This window comes from Bactrocera dorsalis, chromosome 1, assembly GCF_023373825.1.
Source record: "Bactrocera dorsalis isolate Fly_Bdor chromosome 1, ASM2337382v1, whole genome shotgun sequence".
NCBI classification, from domain to species: domain Eukaryota; kingdom Metazoa; phylum Arthropoda; class Insecta; order Diptera; family Tephritidae; genus Bactrocera; species Bactrocera dorsalis.
Window position 1 is genome coordinate 114690188 of NC_064303.1, and position 23439 is coordinate 114713626.

The following is a 23439-nucleotide window of genomic DNA, read 5'->3' on the forward strand; positions in this document are numbered from 1 at the left end:
CTGAGAAAGTTCGTCTTGACAACACCCCATCCTACACAATGGCTGGAAAACATGATCCCAAACTGAATAACGACACACCCGCGCCTGGGGATTATTGTCCGGAGAAGGTCAGACTCGATCACACACCTGCGTATTCCATGGGCGGTCGTCATAACTTACAAAAGCCCAGCAACACACCGGCACCAGGCGCTTATTGTCCTGAGAAAGTTCGTCTTGACAACACCCCATCATACACAATGGCTGGAAAACATGATTCCAAATTGAATAACGACACACCCGCGCCTGGAGATTACTGTCCTGAGAAGGTCAGACTCGATCACACACCTTCGTATTCCATGGGCGGTCGTCACAACCTACAAAAGCTCAGCGACACACCGGCGCCAGGCGCTTATTGTCCTGAGAAAGTTCGTCTTGACAACACCCCATCCTACACAATGGCTGGAAAACATGATCCCAAACTGAATAACGACACACCCGCGCCTGGAGATTACTGTCCTGAGAAGGTCAGACTCGATCACACACCTGCGTATTCTATGGGCGGTCGTCACAACCTACAAAAGCCCAGCGACACACCGGCGCCAGGCGCTTATTGTCCTGAGAAAGTTCGTCTTGACAACACCCCATCCTACACAATGGCTGGAAAACATGATCCCAAACTGAATAACGACACACCCGCGCCTGGGGATTATTGTCCGGAGAAGGTCAGACTCGATCACACACCTGCGTATTCCATGGGCGGTCGTCACAACTTACAAAAGCCCAGCGACACACCGGCGCCAGGCGCTTATTGTCCTGAGAAAGTTCGTCTTGACAACACCCCATCCTACACAATGGCTGGAAAACATGATCCCAAACTGAATAACGACACACCCGCGCCTGGAGATTACTGTCCTGAGAAGGTCAAACTCGATCACACACCTGCGTATTCCATGGGTGGTCGTCACAACTTACAAAAGCCCAGCGACACACCGGCACCAGGCGCTTATTGTCCTGAGAAAGTTCGTCTTGACAATACTCCATCATACACAATGGCTGGAAAACATGATCCCAAGCTGAATAACGACACACCCGCGCCTGGGGATTATTGTCCGGAGAAGGTCAGACTCGATCACACACCTGCGTATTCCATGGGCGGTCGTCACAACTTACAAAAGCCCAGCGACACACCGGCGCCAGGCGCTTATTGTCCTGAGAAAGTTCGTCTTGACAACACCCCATCCTACACAATGGCTGGAAAACATGATCCCAAACTGAATAACGACACACCCGCGCCTGGGGATTATTGTCCGGAGAAGGTCAGACTCGATCACACACCTGCGTATTCTATGGGCGGTCGTCACAACCTACAAAAGCCCAGCGACACACCGGCGCCAGGCGCTTATTGTCCTGAGAAAGTTCGTCTTGACAACACCCCATCCTACACAATGGCTGGAAAACATGATCCCAAACTGAATAACGACACACCCGCGCCTGGAGATTACTGTCCTGAGAAGGTCAAACTCGATCACACACCTGCGTATTCCATGGGTGGTCGTCACAACTTACAAAAGCCCAGCGACACACCGGCACCAGGCGCTTATTGTCCTGAGAAAGTTCGTCTTGACAATACTCCATCATATACAATGGCTGGAAAACATGATCCCAAGCCGAATAACGACACACCTGCGCCTGGAGACTACTGTCCTGAGAAGGTGAGATTCGATCACGCACCTGCGTATTCCATGGGTGGTCGTCACAACTTACAAAAGCCCAGCGACACACCGGCACCAGGCGCTTATTGTCCTGAGAAAGTTCGTCTTGACAATACTCCATCATACACAATGGCTGGAAAACATGATCCCAAGCTGAATAACGACACACCCGCGCCTGGGGATTACTGTCCGGAGAAGGTCAGACTCGATCACACACCTGCGTATTCCATGGGCGGTCGTCACAACTTACAAAAGCCCAGCGACACACCGGCACCAGGCGCTTATTGTCCTGAGAAAGTTCGTCTTGACAATACTCCATCATACACAATGGCTGGAAAACACGATCCCAAACTGAATAACCACACACCCGCGCCTGGGGATTACTGTCCGGAGAAGGTCAGACTCGATCACACACCTGCGTATTCCATGGGCGGTCGTCACAACTTACAAAAGCCCAGCGACACACCGGCACCAGGCGCTTATTGTCCTGAGAAAGTTCGTCTTGACAATACTCCATCATACACAATGGCTGGAAAACACGATCCCAAACTGAATAACCACACACCCGCGCCTGGGGATTATGCACCAGAAGCAGTGAAGCTTGGCCACTCACCTGCATTTAGTATTGTCGGCCGGAGAAATGTCCAGCAGATTAGTGATACACCAGCTCCGGGTGAATATTATTCTGAAAAGGTCCGACTAGATCATACTCCAGCATTTACGATATGCGGCCGAAAATACCTTAAGCACGCAGAAAACACACCATCTCCATGCGATTACAAACCCGAAGAATGCAAACTTGACCAGTCCCCAGCTTATACCTTTGGCATAAAAACAAATCTTCACATCAGAAATGAATCGCCGGCACCAGGGCAATATGAATTCGAGAAAATTAATATGGATCGAGGTCCCGCGTACACTTTTGGTTTAAAAGTAACTCACGAGCAAGTCAGTGAAACCCCAGGTAAGCCCTTAGTATATTGTATCTCTACATGTTCCTGTATAGCATTGTATTGCACGCATAGAGCTTAAATCAAGGATCAATTTTACTATATGCACAAAGTATTTATGACTTGTGCTGTGCAACTTGGATAAATTACTGGTTATTTATTTGCCCTTATACCTTAGCATGTGTACATAAGAAATAATATTACGTCTTCACAGCACCCACTGCTTATGAACCAGAAAAACACACTATCGATCACGCACCTTCCTTTAGTTTTGGCTTAAAGCCCAAGAACAAGTTGACCACCGAGGCACCAGGTACGTTTTTAACACATTTTTATATTTTAATTTTACATAGTTTAGTTTAGTTTTACAATTAAAAGTTCTTTATCGGTAATTCGAACGAGCGATCGGTTGTGGTTAGGCATATATACAATCCAACTCGTTAGAATATGACTAATACCAATATTTTAGAAAGTTCACGAAGACTTGAACAAAACACAAATTGAAAATTTCCCCAGGATATTCATTAAAATATACTGTTATATTACCGCTTTTTAATTGTAATGCATATTTTTGACCGCTATTTTACAAATGAGTAATATTTTTTTGATGCTCGCTTACAAGATATGGAGCTTACAATTATTTACACCAATACATATGTATGTATGTGTGGTTGTGCAGTTTGTGTATGTGTGTATTTATTTTCGTCTTTATTATTCTCCAAGCTCCCGGCCACTATCACCCAGAAAACTATAAATTAGACAATTCGCCAGCTTTCACTTTCGGTCTCAAAGTTGCGCCCATGCCAGGTAAGTACAGCAGTAGAAGTTCTCACCACATATTTTGTAAATATTTGGCTTTGACGTGTTTTTTATCTTATTTTTCTAATTGTTTCCGGTTATCCTTGCTTTCTATCTATATTGTGTGTATGTATTCGTAAACTAAATTGATATTTCATGTGCATGTCCTGTGCGTGTCGCATATTCAGCTCTGCCAAAGGGTGCTTATGTAGAAGATCGCATTTTGCAAAGACGAGAACGGCGTTTAGCCAGTCCTGGTAAGTACACATTTATCCGCTATGTACAAATATATAGTATATATGTGTACAAAGAGAGCGTTCCCTAAGTGCTTGAATATGATAATGAAATGAACAATTAGGCTTCACCTATTATTTTAGTTCCATTGGACAATTCCTACTTTATGGAAGTTTCCAAAGTTATAATTTTTTTTTTTATCACTGGTTTTATCATTGGTTTCTTTATCAATTCGGTTACCATTGGGATCTCTCACTTATGTACACAGTTTTTTATGGCATTCAAAAACACTTTGGTCCGCACAAATTCAAATCTTAGAAGCAACCTTTTTACATTCTCTCCATTTAATTTAACTTTACTTTTCAACACACACCCTGGTATACACGAGTGCTTATGTACACACAAATTTCACATATTCTCACTGTAGTACGCACCAATCAAAACCAGAATCTGCTGAACGGCGAGGTGGTAAACTCCACCGACAATTCATCTAATCATGTTGAGCGCACATCCAATACAATTACCAGCACAACAATAAGAACACTTGGTGAGCAAGAAGTGCTCGAAAACGGTTATAAAGCGGACAAAGCCTCTCGGCCGCAACACACAGGCGTCAGCAGCACCAGAACAACAATCACGCAGCACATCGCCAGGGGCGCACTAAGCAACGGCACTGACCTTAAAGCAAACGCTAAAGCTAAAGGTACCACAACCACTAGCACTATAACATACAAGGTTGCCGACGGTGGATTAGATAACGGTAAAGAAATTCACACCGCCCACGCCAGAGCTGATGCCAGCACGGCCAAATCAGGCGGCTCTATCACCAAGACAGTGGTACAGTCGGACGGCTCAGCTGTTACAACGACCACAACCTCAAAAACTTCGTCCGTCAAATATGTTGTTGAGGCTAACGCCACACATGAAAAGATCACAAGGTAAAAAGGGTAACATCGTACATAATATCATATGTATAAGCATATTGTTAATGTTTATAATCTCACAAAATTTGCTAACTAGTGCGCCTACTTACCCATCCATCCATTTCGCCAAACGTATGTGTACAATTAACTTATCATCCCAAATTATAAACACTTTAAAATGTTACTCAACCAATGTTATTCTCCCAACAGCACCTAATGTCTATAAAATACCCACCGTCTTGGGTATCAGTAAGGAAGGCCCGATACGTTCAGCACCGGCCTTCACAATGGCCGGTAGACAAAAGCCGCGATTAATTCCAGCATTGTTGCTACCCGGTCCCGGTGCCTACGATGCTGAATACTCGGTTATGAAATATAAGCCACCTATGTACACAATGCGTGGCAAATTCAAATACCCGAGTGATGAGCACAATAAACCAGGACCGGGCGCACACTGTCCCGAGAAGGTAAATAATTATCATACAATTTACAATATATAGGGTGCTTGTAACGGCACACATGCATATTTTTTATCTAATAATTTTAATTGTTCTCAAATCGATAATAGTATCAGTTGTACAAAACAAGTCCAGCACCGTCATTTTCAATACATCATAGCCCATTTTTGGGTCAAAGAAAATCGTATATTATACCACATCTCACTCGTGTATGCCTAGTTCCCGCGGTGTGAAAACATTCAAGATTTCCATTTAGCCATGGGACTATTGAGATCTATTATTTTTCAACGCGAACGATTTCATACTCATTTTACTTTAATTGACCAGTCGGAATATAGAAAAATTTTAAGCAAGTCACATTTTAGTTCTGCAAGTATTTTAAAGAATATTTATCTCTTATGGCATCTAAAAATAGACATAATTATGTATATAATCGTGTGCACATCTATACATTTCAGGTTAATCTCTCACATGTTCCAGCCTACAGCTTCGGCATAAAGCACTCGCCTTACATCGGACAACTACATGAAAAATGTGATTATGGTTTCTCTGGAATATGTTGAAGGCGCTCCCTCATAGCTGATTATCAAAACTCCAAGACGGTTTAGTTAAGTTATAACTTGAATATATTAACACTACACATACATAAATACATACATATTTAAACTAACAAGGGACCTTCATGTGTTGATCTATGAATGATCTGACTAATTTTTACTAAACTGGAATTGTGCAAACATTGTAAATCGTTAATAAAATTTGAAAAACATAATAATATGGATAAATTCGATTAAGCACAGACATACTTTTTTGTAGTACGATTAGCTTTTTTCCAATGACCCTCATCATCTCTCCGTCGAGATTTGGTGTAGCTAGGTGGATACTATAGTGATTCGATAAGAACAATTTCTTTGGAGAATATGCCGTTGTTTTGGGCAATAATACATGCCAAATTTGTTGGAAATATCTTGTCAAATGAAAAGTTTTTCATACCAAGACTTTATTCCGATCGTGCAATTTGTACGACAGCTACATATGTATGTATGTATATGTATACTATGTACAGTAGTGATTGGTGATTATTACAAACAATCACAACAGACAGCCAAGGATTGCCGTACTCGGCTCTCAATCCTGCTTAACCAAAGCAACTCTCATCGCAAGGAGGTATACGAACAGTGGGTACCCATTTCGCTAGGCGAATGATTGATGATTATAATGGGAATGGATAGCATATACACTATGGATAGTATATACACTATGTACTAGGTAATTCAAATCGTTTAAGCCAGCTATGGACAAACTCTGGTCGCTAGAGTGTACCAAAGTGTAAAAAGTGCTCGCATTCAAAATCGAACGTGGTGAACTCTAAGAGGAATGTCGTGCACCTGGTGGTGCTAGGCTTATGTTGATATGTTATGTTGTTAGTGATAATGAAATATATGAAATCATCCGAGGCGTTTAAACCCCGTTCCGAACGCATGACGTTAGTTGGGTAACGAAACATACTCTACTTCTCATTTCGTTAACATTTCCTGGCCCTATCTTTCATCTGCAACAAGCTCTAATTTTTGGTTCAAACTGAGATGTATTAAGAATCTGCTGTTCATAATTTTTATAAATAAATAATTGTAGTTATGGCAGACTCTTGTATGAAAATTTGCTATATCAAAAGTCTTGATTTGAAAATCAAGATCGGACAACTACATCCATCATGGGAACTTATCCTAACAGAGCCAAGCATTACCAGAGATAAAGAGATCCCCAACTCTCCTGTCACTGGAAATGTGAGAGCCGCTCACCCAGAGATAAAGAGATGTCCAACTCCTCTCTCACTGGAAGTGAGTGAGCAATTGCTAAACGTCAAAACCTACTGAACTTTGACAGCTAATCGAGTTCAGTAGGTTTTGACGTTTAGCAATTGGAAACGAGCGATGGCCAGATTGAAATCTTACCAAAAAAATATGAAAACGGAAGGGATTTGTTGCATCGTTCGAGACCACTTATAAAAAATTTTAAGCAATGAAAATTAAATAAAATGTGAAATTTAAGTATATTTCATGAAACGTTTTGTAATTTAATGCATAATAGAATTAATTTTCTATTACAAATGATTAAAAACATTTATTAATTGAGAACTAATTTAATTCACCTTATTAAGTATTGAAAGATCGAAAGTCAGTTGTTTTAATATACCACAAAATCATAAAAAAGGAATTAAGTAGTTTCGCCATATATTAAAAGTCCAATATAATTAACTTAAATTAATTTAAAATGCCCAAAAATTGTTATTTTGTTCGATCTGGCCATAATGGAAAATGTTATAAAAAACGCTTATTTTGAAGCGCTCTCACACTGGAACAAGTTGGGCATCCCATTATCCCTGGCATTACTCTCCAGCGAATCAAACAAACTGTACCAGATACGCAAACAAACGGGCAGCACTTTTGAAACAGCCTTGTGCTAACATACATACCTATGTACATACATAAGTATCTTCTGATACATGCACAATGGTGTTATGATTCTTTCTCAAAGAGGACATACACGGGCACACATGTGCGTTCGATCTGTGTGAATTCGTTTGCCCATACACGACACACAAATCCATTTTACGTTCGTTCTTCACACAGTTAACATGTGCGACAGGCAAGCGTTAATAAGTTATTCCAACTTTTATTTTTCTCAATTTTATTTTTATATTTATCACTTTTCGTTTGCCAAATTGCCAATTAATTTTTATAAGATCAATAAATTCAGATACGAAATCTTTATTAAGGGGAGAGCCTGCTTTAGAAGCTTCAAACAATCGCTTAAATCTCTTTAAAAATTATCTAACAACAAACAGAGTTATAGATTGGAACTCGAAATATTGTCGAAGCTAGAAGGGAAATAGTGTCCGAGCGTCAGACAGATACATACAAGTATATGGGCGCTTGGGCAAAAAGCGAAAAGCGCGATTTCTCGGTTTTTTATTTTTACGATTATTTTAATTGGCGGGCAAAGTTGGAATTGGGCAAAGTTTATTATCTTTGGCATAAAATTATCTTCTATTTAAACTAAAAAAAAAAAACTAGGAAAAGTCAAGTTTGAACATATTTTTAAACAAAATAAAGTTAATTTTTTTTTGGAATTTTCTTAGTTTAACTAGAAGATAAGTTATTAAAAAACATGAATCTCTTTGAATTTTTTGTTCCTGATAAATGTATATGCGAGATGCATCGGTAATTGCTTCCTAAAGGCAGAATATCAAAGATTTCGTATTCAAAAAATTTGTGAAAGATGTTCAAATATATGACTATAAAGCCTAGAAATTTCGCTTGAATCAATTATTTCTTTCTCTCCCAAAAAAATCGATATTTTGAAGCCTCTAAAGCAGTCTCTCTCCTTAACATTTGCAATTGTCCGCGATCTTCACTGCTCGGCGACACGAGAGAAATGAGGTTTTGTGCGCTCACAACGCCATACACGATAAACATGTTCGCGCACCGACGTAAAAAATCAAACATTTTCGCGAACATGGATCGGTACGCGAACAAGCCCATACACGAGTAAACCGCATGTTTACACATACCGATCGAACGCACATGTGTGCCTGTGTATGGCCGCTATCAGTGGAGAAAAATGCTGATGTAACCATTTATTTTGGTTTTCTAATAAATACATATAACTCGCTTATTACACGTAGCAACTTTTGTTTCGGCAACTCTTGGTTTATAGGCGAGGGGGCGACGAGGAGAGGAGAATCGCGCCGAGTTTCCAGTGTTCAGCAACTCGCTTTGTGTTCTTATTCGTAACAGTTCGCTGCGACGTTTTTCGGCATTCGTGTTCTTTCTTTCGTAGTACATAGTTGCATTTGAGTATATTTTTTGAAATTAATATTTTGAATATATTTAAAAAATTTAATTTCATCTGTTGGCAAGTAATTTGCAAATATGTATACAGATATACATAATAAAGGGTGATTTTTTAAGAGCTTGATAACTTTTTTTTAAAAAAAAACGCATAAAATTTGCAAAATCTCATCGGTTCTTTATTTGAAACGTTAGATTGGTTCATGACATTTACTTTTTGAAGATAATTTCATTTAAATGTTGACCGCGGCTGCGTCTTAGGTGGTCCATTCGGAAAGTCCAATTTTGGGCAACTTTTTCGAGCATTTCGGCCGGAATAGCCCGAATTTCTTCGGAAATGTTGTCTTCCAAAGCTGGAATAGTTGCTGGCTTATTTCTGTAGACTTTAGACTTGACGTAGCCCCACAAAAAATAGTCTAAAGGCGTTAAATCGCATGATCTTGGTGGCCAACTTACGGGTCCATTTCTTGAGATGAATTGTTGTCCGAAGTTTTCCCTCAAAATGGCCATAGAATCGCGAGCTGTGTGGCATGTAGCGCCATCTTGTTGAAACCACATGTCAACCAAGTTCAGTTCTTCCATTTTTGGCAACAAAAAGTTTGTTAGCATCGAACGATAGCGATCGCCATTCACCGTAACGTTGCGTCCAACAGCATCTTTGAAAAAATACGGTCCAATGATTCCACCAGCGTACAAACCACACCAAACAGTGCATTTTTCGGGATGCATGGGCAGTTCTTGAACGGCTTCTGGTTGCTCTTCACCCCAAATGCGGCAATTTTGCTTATTTACGTAGCCATTCAACCAGAAATGAGCCTCATCGCTGAACAAAATTTGTCGATAAAAAACATTTCGAACCGAACACTGATTTTGGTAATAAAATTCAATGATTTGCAAGCGTTGCTCGTTAGTAAGTCTATTCATGATGAAATGTCAAAGCATACTGAGCATCTTTCTCTTTGACACCATGTCTGAAATCCCACGTGATCTGTCAAATACTAATGCATGAAAATCCTAACCTCAAAAAAATCACCCGTTATAATACAGTATACTCTCGAAAAGTAAATTCTCAGAAAGTAAATAATCGCGGAAAAGTAAATCACCTTTAAGATTACACATGCACCTCGAAAAAGTAAATTTTTTAATTTACTTTTCAGAGAATGTGATAAAAAATTCGAAACGAAGCAAGCAGCGTTTTTTACGATGTTGCAAAAACACTTACTCTCTTGTTTATCGCGTCTGTTTAGTGAATAAACTTTGAGATATGTACATATGTAAATGGTCAGAAAATATATTGCAAAAGAAAAAAAAACAAAAGAATATTCAAAATTTTTTCTCTTCATAATAAATACATATGTTTTTCATGTAAATCCATATGTTTTATTGAAGCAAATAAATGAATGAATTTTTTAAGTTTAAAAATGCATTTAATATTATAAAAACAGATAATTTATGTATATATTTGGAAAAGTAAATTATTCGAAAAAGTAAATTACCCAAAATACCAATCGATTTACTTTTCGAGAGTATACTGTATAAATATTTTAGAAAATGGAGTATGACGAAAAACTCGAATTAATTAAAGATATTGTGAAATGTATGGAGAAAGCCATACAAATTGATTCAGACGATAGTGAAAAGGGTGATATATGTGAAAGTCTGTCATATAATCTTTGTTTTAATTTTGAATTATAAATAAAATGTATTTCTTAATTGACAGAACTGATTAATATATGTGATAGAGTTTAACAAATATCTATAAGAAAAAAGAAACGACAATGGGTTAAAGTAAGGTGAAAGAGAATGAGAAAAAAACTCGAACAGAGTTGCGCAACACAAGTTGCTCGTGTGAAGGTAATGGGCGACAGCAAAAGAGAATCGCCCGAGAATTAGCAACAAAAGTTGCTTCATGTAATAGCGCTCTAAAAGAACAAAAATACATTTTTAATTTCATTTGTCATATGAACCATTCACAATAGTTAGTTAAAGTATGCAAACAAGGACTTGAATGAGGTATTCACATACTCTTTTGCTTCAGTTTAACTTGATAACTTGGTTGCTTTCCCATGTAAATTTGTTGATAAAAGAGAACAGAGAAATAATCAATAGAAAACATCTAGAATTATATATCATATTTAAGGCAGTTTTAGGTCTGGTTAACATCATTTAAAAGAAAAATAAGGTCACCGTACCGTTTCGTTATTGTGAATATGTAAAAAAAGTTTACAAAACTTTCATTGTGAACGCATGAGTCAGATATCGAGAAAAACATTTTTCCACATGTTCCCGATAAAGTTTTGGTTAAACGCTTAACCAGATAAAGTATATCTATAAAAAGGCACATCAATAGGGGTATTCTCTTGCTCTTGTAAGATTGCAGATTGCAAATTGTAAAAATACTATACCGAAATATACAAGGGCACCAGAGCACCCGTTGCGGAATCTAGTGATATATGAACAGCTGATTAGGTCAATTTTTTGTGAATGTCTATTATGCATGGCTATTGTGAATTGGCGCACCTTCTGCATAAATTTTTATCAAAAAAACTGTAACAAATCTTTATAATTTAAATAAAAATTATAAAATCTATTTAAAACTTACCTTCCCCAACAATTTAACGACGCACATGGGTTTTGGTCTGACATATTTTACAGCCATTGCAAATAATTTTCTGCGTGTGTCTGTTGTTGTGCCGGTGCACCAAGAGGAAATATATGCAACACTTGCACCGTGCAAGGGTTTTGCAAGAGCAAGAGAATACCCTTAATATAATACAAAAATATTTTCTGTTTGAGTGTTGGCAACACTGACGTAAATCATGAATTTGCCTTGGTACTATTGCTGTCTCAATTTTAAACGGACGGTAGGTAAGTGTGACATGTTTAACCATGTTGCCATCTGAATTCTTTTTGCAAATTGAAACCCCAAAAAAGCCCAGCCTCTTCTACAGTGATTTTAGCTCATATATAGAGAGTAACATACAATTTGCACAAAATATATATCTTTTTTAATTGTGCATTTAGCACAAGCTCTTTTAAAGAAATGATATTTAATTAAAAAACATGTATGTGCATTTTTATCATAAAACATCTTTTTTGGTGTTTTTTTATGAAAATTAAAAGGTGGCAACTATATGGTTGTATGAGGTATTTCTGAACAACTCGCAAAGAAGTACAAAGGTAAAACCCGACGTGATATAATTAAAGTTTCAAGTGGCTAAAGCACATTCATAAACAATTTTGCTGACGAAGAAGACGTGTTTATAATTTAACAATAATTCAAAAATAATTGAAATATTAAGTACATTCCGTGCGTTCCGTGCATTTCGAATATTTTCCATCGGCTGTACAAACATTTATTATACGCAGTAAAAATATACATACCTGTAAATCTAGAATGATAGATCGTTCTCGCTTATAAATGTGATAAGTGAGTGTGGTTGTGAAGTTTATGTGCTTGAGAAGAACTTGCAACGAAATTTTGTTTCGGCACATCACTCAAACAATTTTATATAAATGTGAAAGAACTTACATTACTATTAACTTACTTTTTTATAAAAACTTGTTATCGTTTTTTTCTTCGATGTATAAAGTAATGAGGCCAACTTAAAATATACATAATCGTGTAATAAGATTATAAACGAGAACAATTTTTTACAATAAATAATTTAATACGGGAAATACCAACTAAGCACTGCAAAATGTCGAAGTCAAACCCAGCAGTGAAGTGTATAACGAGTGATAACGAAAATACAAATATTACAGATGGAAGTGGTACAAGTGGTTCATCCATTTTAACAGCTAACGCAGATAAAAAACAAATTCCAGGAAAAAAGGAATTTTCAAAAAACATTGATATTGAGGATCAATCCCAAGGGATAGATTCGGGATTTTTGTCTGGTCCTCAAAGCTCTTCTCAAGAAGAGCAGGAGGAGGCAAAATATAGCTCCGATGGAAATGATGCAAACGACTTTAACAAATCAAAATCAAAATCAAATGTTACTTCAACAGAACATCACGTTAAAAACGTTACTGGAATTTCCAAACCCCATGATAAAATTCAAGAGAATATATTTGTTGTTGATTCGGGTTGCATAGAAGAAGAATACGAAGAGTTCAACGATTCAGATACCAAATCCGACCGTCACTTAACTACCAAACAAACACTGCATAGCAAACCACAGTCTGCAACCGCTGCAACCAAGAATTCGAATTTAAGTGAAGAAATGAGACTCAAACATGATGTAGATAGTCATATATCGGAAAGATTTTGCAACCTAAGTTTAGAAAGTGGAACTGCAAATAATTTAAATGCTGCTGATAGAATTCCAACCCTTCAATCGACAGCAGTATCAAATAAATCGTTAGGATTGTCTAAACAGTCTGTAGTGGAACAAATTTTTCAACAAAATGATGATGGAGACACGTAAGAAATTTTTTTGGATATTAAAAAAAATTATACCTAGATTTTTATATGGTTCTAAATGTTTAGTAAAACTGGTAATTAATTTTGATCAATGTATTATTATTTCCTTTCCAGTTACCTTCATTTGGCATGCATATCTGGGCAAGATAATTTAGTTGCTGCCCTTATCCCATCGGCTATGCAACAAAGCTTTCTGAACATAAAAAATGATTATGAACAAACCCCACTGCACTTGGCAGCGCTTTACAGCCATAAAACCATATTGCGTATGCTATTACTTGCTGGCGCCGAGGTATGTAAAAACCAACTAATATAATGCATAAATAAATTATGATAATCAAACAACTGTTATAAAAAAAAAAATATTTTTTTTTAATTGACTAAATAACCAGACTTCATTTTATATACATATTTACAGCCGAACATACGAGATTGTGATGGAAATACAGCATTGCATATTGCTTGCGAAAATGGAGATGAACAAAGTGTTATTGCTTTAACAACTCCATTTAGCGCCCCAGAGATCAATGCTGCATATCAACTATTCGGATTCGCACAGAGAAAACTTGTCAACGATTTTGAAATCAGAAATTATAACGGTAAGTACATAGAATCCTTAATCGTATAATTACAAACATATTTTTCCTCAAATTCATTTAAATTTATGGCTAAATTATTGTCATCTGCATTTGTTATTTTTTTATCTCACATTTTCCTTATGTTATTTATAAAACAGTTTTGTTGCCAAATTTAAAATATTTGGACTATTCACTTAAACATGCCCGGCCTTTCGGCTAGCCAATGATACAGACGTTCAAAAATGTTTTTTTTTTATTATTTATAGCCACCATGTCTGTAACTATAATATATAGATTCAAATGTACGTGTACGCAAATATCAGCATATATTCAAGGAAAACAAAACAAATAATATACATACATTTACCAAGGAAGAAAATAATATTGAGTATTATATTTGAATTTAAGTATACACATGTGTACAAAATCGGCTATGAAAACAAGCAATCATGGCTTTGGTTATGCAGGTATTTTGCCAAAGCATTGTAGTCATCGCCCATACGATCTTGCTAAGTATAATTTTTCGGGGTTTTCCCCAACAACAACTCAAACGATAACAATGCGATCAACACGAAAATCGGCACAAAACGTTTCTGCAAAAGCAGAGCAAAATATATGCGCATGTATATCTGTATGTACGTCTAGATGTGTTCGGATGTGTGCATGCACTTATGCAAAATAATCGCAAATACATACATACGAATACTATATATTTAAAGTTTAAAATACGATAATGGGTGTACGCGCTTGGGGAAATTACACGTGGACTTAATGAAAATATTTTTTTTTATGTAACATGTACTTATGTAACTTCTCCATTGGTTGTCCCACGATCAAGAATTTCAGTTTAAAATCCTTGCGTAATTTTCCGTTTGCAAGACTTGTTGGTTTGACAAAGGAAAACACCAAAGATTAATAATTTCCTCTTACTATGGGTTTTCTCCGAATATTTATTATAATAATACATATTTGCTGTTTGCTGCTTCAATGTTTTGGTTGTATTGTATACACAGATGTTACATTGAAAATGAAGTAATTTCAAGTTCGGTTTGGTTTATCCACATCATGATGTGTGAAGAAAAAACCCAATTTAAAAATGTTTGATATACATACATATGTATGTATGCGTGGTTGCGATGCCACTGACTTGTGTTCGCATTTGGTTGGTTATCTATTTGCCATTCAGTCAGCTTGGTGCAAATGTGTTGTATTTGAATTGGGCTGGTATGAACGGGTTTTAACAAATTTAAACCAAACGCACGAAGCCTTAGTAAGGTTAACCGACAATTAGACAACTATTTACAAAAATTTGATTAAAACGTTTCCTTTTTACTGCATTTTACTTTTTTGAACATTCGTGTGTATTAAAGTAATTTACACTATATTCATACATAAATACACAAGTATGTATAAACGAGTGACATGCATGGAACATGTGAAACATTTATTGGGAATAACGCGCATTGATCATTGGCCAAAAATTATTTACACAATTGCGTTTAAGCTTTTTATAAGCACACGCGCTAGTTTTTCAGCACGGCTTCGACTCGTCATCACTTCTACTATTTGGATAGCCATGACTGGGGTTTTCTGTTATTTCACTCGCTTTATACGCAAGTGTGTATGCCTTTTAATAGTTTTCTCCACAATCGTCACAGTCGCTGCATTGTTGAGTGACAAACCTTTTATTTATTTTCATTCGTTGTGAATAGCTGGTAAAACCATGTTTTATTTGCAATCGTTGAGCGAGCAAAAACTGCACCTCCTAATAAAAAGTTCGACAAGTACTTTGTACTCTATACATTCCACAATTATGCCTTAAAGTTTTTTTGTACAGTTTAGTTTTTTTTTTTTTAATTTTATGAAAAACCCTAATTTGTACAGTTAATTAATAGACGACCCACTCGCTCGCAGGCAGAAATTACGTCGGATACAAATATTCGCGTAACCACAATAGGGATACATTGAACTTGCCGAGGGTGTGGACTATTCACATTGTCGGATATAATGTTAGACTTGGCATTTCCGAATGTATGTTTCAAATTAACACGAATTACTGTTCTAGTATGAGTAATACTTATTATAAGGAAGTTATTGGAATAAAAATTATTCAGATATAATTTTAAAAAATCTAACACCATATGTATGGTATAATCCACACATGTACATTGAACATGCTATGCATATATGTATGTATGTATATTTCCCGTTCCAGTGGTTTTGTTTCTATTCTACGATCATTAGATTTTGCAGATTATCTACAGGAGATGAGAACTACAATGTAAAAATGTTCACCTTTGCATTCTTTGCTAAGCTGGCATGGTATCGTCATCATATGACGATGACTCTTATCATTATTGCCGATATTGCCTTGTGTTCGCTTTGGTTAATTTTAACGCTTTGACTGGCTTAATCGACATTCCTATATATAAAAGCACTGTTGATTCTTGTGTACAACATTATGGGAATTTGCCGGGTTTTTCTAAACGCAAACATATGGGTCGTCGAGCAAATATGTACATTTGTTCAGCGTCATTATTCGAGCTATCAGCAATGTACTCGATTATATACAAATGTATGTATCTGTGAGTGATTACTGTTGAAATACAGTATACTCTCGAAAAGTAAATCGATTGGTATTTTGGGTAATTTACTTTTTCGAATAATTTACTTTTCCAAATATATACATAAATTATCTGTTTTTATAATATTAAATGCATTTTTAAACTTAAAAAATTCATTCATTTATTTGCTTCAATAAAACATATGGATTTACATGAAAAACATATGTATTTATTATGAAGAGAAAACATTTTGAATATTATTATTATTTTTTTTTTTTGTGCAATATATTTTCTGACCATTTATATATGTACATATCTCAAAGTTTATTTACTAACCAGACGCGATAAACAAGAGAGTAAGTGTTTTTGCAACATCGTAAAAAACGCTGCTTGCTTCGTTTCGAATTTTTGTCTCACTCTCTGAAAAGTAAATTAAAAAATTTACTTTTTCGAGGTGCATGTGTAATCTTAAAGGTGATTTACTTTTCCGCTATTATTTACTTTCTGAGAATTTACTTTTCGAGAGTATACTGTACTTCAAATCAAAACATAGAAATAGTAATTTTCACAATTATACTTGATATATGTATGATATTCATATCTACATATGTAGTATGTCTTAGACGTGCACGTTATTCTGTACAAATTGGTATCATTTTATCTTTTTTGTCTCTCTTTTAGGCGAATATTGTGTTCATTTAGCTGCTGAAAGGGGTAATCTTCAAATACTAAGACCATTGGTGCAATCTGGAGCGAATATCAATGCCAGAGTAAGACTTTTATAAGGCTTGTAATCTAATGAAATTATACATTCTAATAATTGTTTATTAATTTTTGCAGGAAGGAAGAGGTGGATACACACCACTACATATTTCTGTCGAAAGGAACAATGAGGAGCTATTAAACTTCCTATTAAATTATTGCAAGCCCAAACTGAACTTGGAAGCAACAACTTTCGGCCGACGAACTGCATATCAATTGGCATGTATTTCCAAGAGGTCACAAATGCAACTTATTTTAGAAAAGCATGGCGCAAAACAACTACCCCTACCAGATGAAGATGAGAGCACTGAAGATGAAAGCAGTGACGAAGAATAAGAATAAATAACTGCCTTTTCTATTCCTTCAAAAACTCTATGTTTTAATAGAGCAATTAAAATAAAATATATAGACACTCATACCTGCATACATTCATACATACATATGTACATTAATGTGATCATAAAAATATTATTAGTGAAATGTGTTTGTGTCAAGTGGTTAATGCTCACAACTTCACTTTCTGATTTGTGTTTTATGCAACCACCGTCGAGAATTAAAATATACATACATTATAAAATGTAATTTCTCTGGTATTTTATGTGGCTTATATTTACCGATTATATAATCAGACTGACATAAATTAAATTGAACAAGAAATACAGTAAACAAATTGAAAAGCGACTATCATTTATATTATTTACTGGTCGGTAGAGAATATTGGAAACATTTTTAATTTAGCAAACTAAATCTGAGATTTTGTGAATACATCTGGGGTATTCTTTAATGATATGTAGGTGCAAGTTATTACGTATTAGTAAAATATACATGCAGAGCATTTGTGGTTTTATTTGTTTTTTCCGCCAAACGAAAGTTATCTTCTAGTTATATCTAGTAATAATATTCAAGCTCCCCCTTATGCCACCAGTTTCCGTAAGCTAGGTTTGACTTTGAGTGCCTATTGGTTTTAATAATACATGTATAGATTGAATAGTTTGGGAACATACAACCCTCCCAACCCTGGGTAATACAGAAGCTTATATAATATATATGTATATCGAGACTTGGGACTTTTGGTCTAATATTGGCGAATCCGGTAGGCGTTAACGTACGTATCTCTTTGCTTGAGTCATTCGCACAAATATCAAGAATCTAACCACTACGGGGCGAAACTTCGCCAAGCGTCTATCTGACTCAAGTCACATCGTAAATCCCAATTATATTATTTATAACTTTTCATCATTTTTCTGGCTACAACTGCTTGGTTTATCACTTAGGTGTCTAATTTTAAAGACTATAAGGATTAACTGACATGTATTGGAATAGGGCAAAGTCAGCAGGTGATCATAAGTATGAATTTAAAAGTCCACGTAAAGAATATTTGGCGGTAAATATGTTGCAGTAATTTATAAAATCTTTGTGCTTTGATTGTGTCAATAAATAATTAAATGTTTATAGATTCATGTACTTACCGATCAAATTATGCCAAGTAATTTCGATATGTCACTTTCAAAAATAACTCCACACTTTGTAGTGTTCAAAAGAAACATTATAGAATAACAAAAATTAAAACTTTCACATTCACATATAAATATACACAATACTAATCTTTTTAACCTTTAACTTATGAGGTCAAATTTCGAAACGTAGATTTAGAGGTAGTAGTAAATTTTACACCATTTTGATTGTTAAAATTTATTAGAGATTTTTTTTATTATAATACTTATAAATTTCATCAAACTGATTTAAATTAATTCTAATTACAGTATTTGGAAAGAAAATTTTAAATTCTTTGTATTTTTTTGAAAAATGTGTCGTTTATTTTAGAAGCCTTTTTTATGATTATGAGAAAATCAAAACACAAGGTGTAAAATTTACTACCACGTCATAAGTTAAAGGTTAATACAAATATAAACAATTTTATTTAAAATTTCAATACTTTGAGCTACCTTCAGATGTAAAAATTAGAACTGGCAATACTAATCGGAACTTTATTACAATTTGTAGTAGACTAAATTATGTACTAGATTAAATCAAAATGGCGACCAAGCAACAGGCAATGTTGTCAGTTTCGCCAGTTTTAACGAGAAAGCGAAGTAATCAACACATATTGCGTGAGTGTGAGGTTGGCAGTTGCTAAAATTAAATAATTTAAGCGCAAGCATTACGTAGACTTATTAAATAATAAAAGAAAGCGTATATTTGTTTGACCAAGGAATAATAAATTCAAGGCAACACTTAAACTGATTTGTGATTCCAACGTACATAAGAATTTTAGCATAAAAATGATTAAAACAGTAGTCGATAGAAAATAAAAGCATTTAGTAAAACGCGAATTGGAGAAGTGAAAAAATCGAAATCTATTCAAATATGTATATACATACATATAATAAAACCATTTCGCACATAAAAATAAATGAGCAACATAAAAACATGATTTGTATAGTTCCTATATTGAAATTCTAAAGTGATTAAAGATCAGTGAAATACACTCAAAGTACGAGTCATCTTATTTTAAACTTAGCTCATGACTAAAAAAAATCGTTATTCATTGATTTTAAAGTGTGACTTTTAAACCTGTGATCCTTTAAAACTACATATGTATGTGATAAGAAATAATGAATTCCGTTTTCATTCCAATAAGAATTCTTTCGAACAATTTGTGAAACCTTTAGAGATATTCATATTTTGTCCCAACGATATTCAACTTCCGACTAATGGAAATATTATATGTTGGCATAATATTGGAATGTTACATTATTTTCTTTTTTTTTGTTTACAGAAAGATCTTTAACATCACTGCTTTTATAAAACTTGAGTTATAACTGTGAAATTTAGTGTCTCATGTTGTTTGGAAAAATGTTTTTAATATAGAGCTCAAAATAAAGTTTCATCAAACATATAATACTAATTCAAGTTTAATTTCTATATTTTTAGAATTATTTGGTCGAAAGCAATGCATTTTCTTGCTATTAAAAGAAGTAAACTGTTTGAAATAAGCATTTGTGAATGAACAATATTTTTAAAAGTGTATATAACAACAAAATTACAGTGAATTTTTATATTGCCAATTATATTAAAATAAAACTATAAAATGTCGAATAAAAATACAGCGGAATTTAAAAGTGGAAATAAGAACACTGATGAAGAAAATTGTCAAAAGAAAGAGTTTTTAGGAAATGTAGACTTCGATTTGGCACACGGAACGGATTCGGGGTTTCTTTCAGGACCCCAAAACTCTTCCTTCCAAGAACATGAAGAATCTAAACAAAGTTCTGCTGAAAACATTGGTAACAATTTTAATACGCATCATCCCAATATCGATAAATCAGTACATAGAGAAAGGATTTCTGCTAATATTGGCGAACATTGTGAAAAAGCTGCTGAGGAATTATGTGTTGTTGATTCGGGCTGCATTGAGGAAGAAGAATGTGGGTCCAACGATCTACATGCCGAGACTGAGGCTCATGCTATTGTACAGCCCAATACACGATCGCGAACACAAGTAAACCAAACAAGTACATCTGAAGTTACTAGTTCAAAAGATAATAAAATAAAAACAAAGCAAGATGTCGATGCTCACATTTCAGAACGCTTTTCTAATCTTAATTTACAACAAGGTACAATAAATGATTTGGGCGCGTCTTGCAAAGATTCTACCGTAGACCCTGAACAAACGAAACCTATAAAGTCATCGGCTGAGCTCGATAAATTGCCAGCATGGGAACAATACTACCAACAAAATGACGAAGGAGACACGTAAGTTCTAAATATAAATTATACAAGCTTTGTTTCCCCATAATCACAACAGTTGATAGAAAACCAAGAGAGATATAGGATGCGAGCCCCTAATCCAATTGTTGAAGAAAAAATCTGCGGACAGAATTTTCAGAACACTGGGCTTACCTGACAACTACCGTTACGGGAACAATTTTCCCCGATAACCCTCCCTGTCTCCCTCTCTCGGTCACTGCCAATTAATTAGTTTATTAAATTATGTTAATGTCACATATTTATAAATTTAAGTCTATTCTTTATTATTAAATTTTAATTTTTAAACCTTTTAAATTAAACTATCATTTTTTATTACTTACATATGTATTCTTAAAATAATTTTTTATTCAGCTATCTTCATTTGGCTTGTATATCGGGATACGACAATGTGGTAGCTGCTCTTTTCCGCCTAGCTATACATCCTTGTCTGTTGGACATAAAAAACGATTATGGACAAACTCCCTTACATCTAGCTGCGCTAACAAAACAGAGAAAAATCATGCGCATGCTATTGCTAGCCGGGGCCAAGGTATGTTTAATCTATCGAAAAGTTACTATAAGATAACAGTATTACAAGTCAATCAAGTGTATGGTTTAGTAAATATGGGCTCTATTCTGTATTTGCAGCCAACCATACGCGACAACAACGGAAACACAGCCTTACATATCGCTTGCATGTCTGGTGATGAACAATGTGTGAATGCTTTAACAGTTCCATTTAGTGCGTCAGAGATTAATGAAGCTCATCGCCAGTTTGGTTACAGATCCAATGATAAGCGAGTTTCTTCCCTTAGTTATGCATCTTTACCCACTGGTTTAGAAATTCGCAACTACAACGGTAAGTTATTTATTTAACTTTTGTTTTCGAATTTTGAATGTCTTTTTGACTATCATATGATTCCTAAAGATAATTAAATATAGTCGTTTAGTAAGAATATATGATATATACAATGAAATCTAGTGCGACTATTTGCTTGATTAAAAAAAAGAAACTTTCCAAAAATATATTTGAAAATTGGCGACTGTCTCTGTTTCTCGGCTAGACAAGTGCGAAGACGGCATAACGGTAACGAAAATAAGAAATTCTCAGCATATATAGATACTTTTATTTATAGACCTAATATTTCGCCATGTGATGATGTATTCATGTTCATGTGTATATGTGTATATGTGTGTATATAAAATTAAACAGCCGTGGAAGCCATTGCCTTGAACAAAATTTACGTAAACATATGTATGTATGTATTTATATTCAGAATATACTTACAAAAATATGCACATACATTTAAGGTATACAAATTTCTTAATCTTTTATTCAGTAGAATACATACATACATACATATATAATATATAATTTGTATGTCCAATACGGCATTTCAGAACACCATAGATTTTTGGCGCATGCCGAAAGTGCTGACGTCAATAACAGTTTTTCCGAAGGAAAATTTTAATTTTTGCGCCCCTCAGTCGTAAGATTTTTGCAAAAAATTGTGCCAACTCCGGTATGAGAAACCAAAATAAACTAAGTTATGTATGTTTGTACGTATGTATACATATGTGTATGGATTAAATATTTGGTTGACTCAGGTATTAGCTTGTTTTAGGTAAACCTGTTACATTATACACATTTATGTGTATATGTATGTAAGTATATCTGCACCATTAATACCGTTAATGTATTGATCGGTCAAGTGGAGCTATAAATAGCACATGCCTTCAGTGAGGATACAAGGTACATTGCTCTATATATTCGTTCATATGTACATACATACATACATAAGTATATTCATACATACAATTTTTTCTTACATTTATAGTATGTATGAATATGTCGTCAGAGGGACGGTTTTAAAAACATATTGTTATTTTTTGGGAAAAAAATTAAAATTATATTTTAGCCATACAATCTGACTGTTAAATAAATCGATTTACCTTTGCATCTAAAATATTAATGCAATATCCATGTATGTACATATGTATGTAGTTCACATCGTTGTATTATATGCCTATTTTGAAGAACAAAAGTAGTAAAAGGCGAGTAAAACAGACGGATTTAAACGCCGCCAGCTAAATGAAAGTGTGTTTTTTGTTTCGTTCTTTGCACAGACGTCGAATTGGCTGACACACAAAATTCTTCGTATATTTCGAGAAACTACCTCATTCGTAAAATTATATACAGAGATATTATATCGTCCCCTCAATATAACAATAGCGTATGTGCTGATACGCCATTATTTTTTTATTGCATATTTAGAATCTCCATCATTGATTCTATGTCTGGTCAAAATTTCGTCAAATTCTACTTCCACAAAGTGGGTCAAAATGTCATTAGAAAAAATGGTGTATAATTTCATGTTCAAAAATTTCCTTCAATAAGTGTATAGACATCTGATTTGACAAAAACTTTAAACTCGATTTTCTCAAAATCCA

The 23439-nt window shown here is 35.1% G+C and overlaps 3 protein-coding genes and 1 long non-coding RNA gene across 10 annotated transcripts; 3 read left to right on the top strand and 1 right to left on the bottom strand.

The window, feature by feature from the left end:
- Positions 1-46: 46 nt before the first annotated feature.
- LOC125776228 (uncharacterized) lies at positions 47-2245 on the bottom strand. Of its 5 annotated transcripts, none has more exons than XR_007421506.1 (4): positions 1909-2047; positions 1513-1710; positions 919-1116; positions 47-126 (listed from the first exon to the last, which is right to left on the bottom strand). It is a non-coding gene; the product is annotated as an uncharacterized LOC125776228 (long non-coding RNA). The 5 variants fall into 5 exon arrangements; XR_007421509.1 differs by lacking the exon at positions 47-126 and adding an exon at positions 394-522; XR_007421507.1 differs by lacking the exons at positions 47-126; positions 1909-2047 and adding exons at positions 641-720; positions 2107-2245.
- A 2561-nt stretch (positions 2246-4806) lies between these two features.
- Positions 4807-5650, top strand: LOC125776221 (outer dense fiber protein 3-like; the record flags this gene model as incomplete). The annotated part of the gene is given in 3 exon segments (XM_049447304.1): positions 4807-5063; positions 5165-5403; positions 5513-5650. Coding segments are annotated over 2 exon segments (380 nt in total), but the record flags the coding sequence as incomplete, so codon positions are not given.
- A 6409-nt stretch (positions 5651-12059) lies between these two features.
- LOC125776216 (NF-kappa-B inhibitor cactus-like) lies at positions 12060-17920 on the top strand. The gene is made up of 5 exons (XM_049447257.1): positions 12060-13334; positions 13449-13626; positions 13753-13933; positions 17158-17246; positions 17317-17920. The coding sequence occupies exons 1-5, from the start codon at positions 12610-12612 to the stop codon at positions 17572-17574; spliced, it is 1431 nt and encodes a 476-aa protein (XP_049303214.1). The 5' UTR covers positions 12060-12609; the 3' UTR covers positions 17575-17920.
- Positions 17921-19235: 1315 nt separating this feature from the next.
- LOC125775285 (NF-kappa-B inhibitor cactus-like) lies at positions 19236-23435 on the top strand. Of its 3 annotated transcripts, none has more exons than XM_049447281.1 (4): positions 19236-19349; positions 20173-20994; positions 21361-21538; positions 21637-23435. In XM_049447281.1, the coding sequence occupies exons 2-4, from the start codon at positions 20330-20332 to the stop codon at positions 21862-21864; spliced, it is 1071 nt and encodes a 356-aa protein (XP_049303238.1). In that variant the 5' UTR covers positions 19236-19349; positions 20173-20329; the 3' UTR covers positions 21865-23435. The 3 variants fall into 3 exon arrangements, with proteins under 3 accessions (XP_049303238.1, XP_049303249.1, XP_049303255.1); XM_049447292.1 differs by having other exon boundaries at positions 19264-19360; XM_049447298.1 differs by having other exon boundaries at positions 19317-19496.
- The last annotated feature ends 4 nt before the right edge of the window (positions 23436-23439 follow it).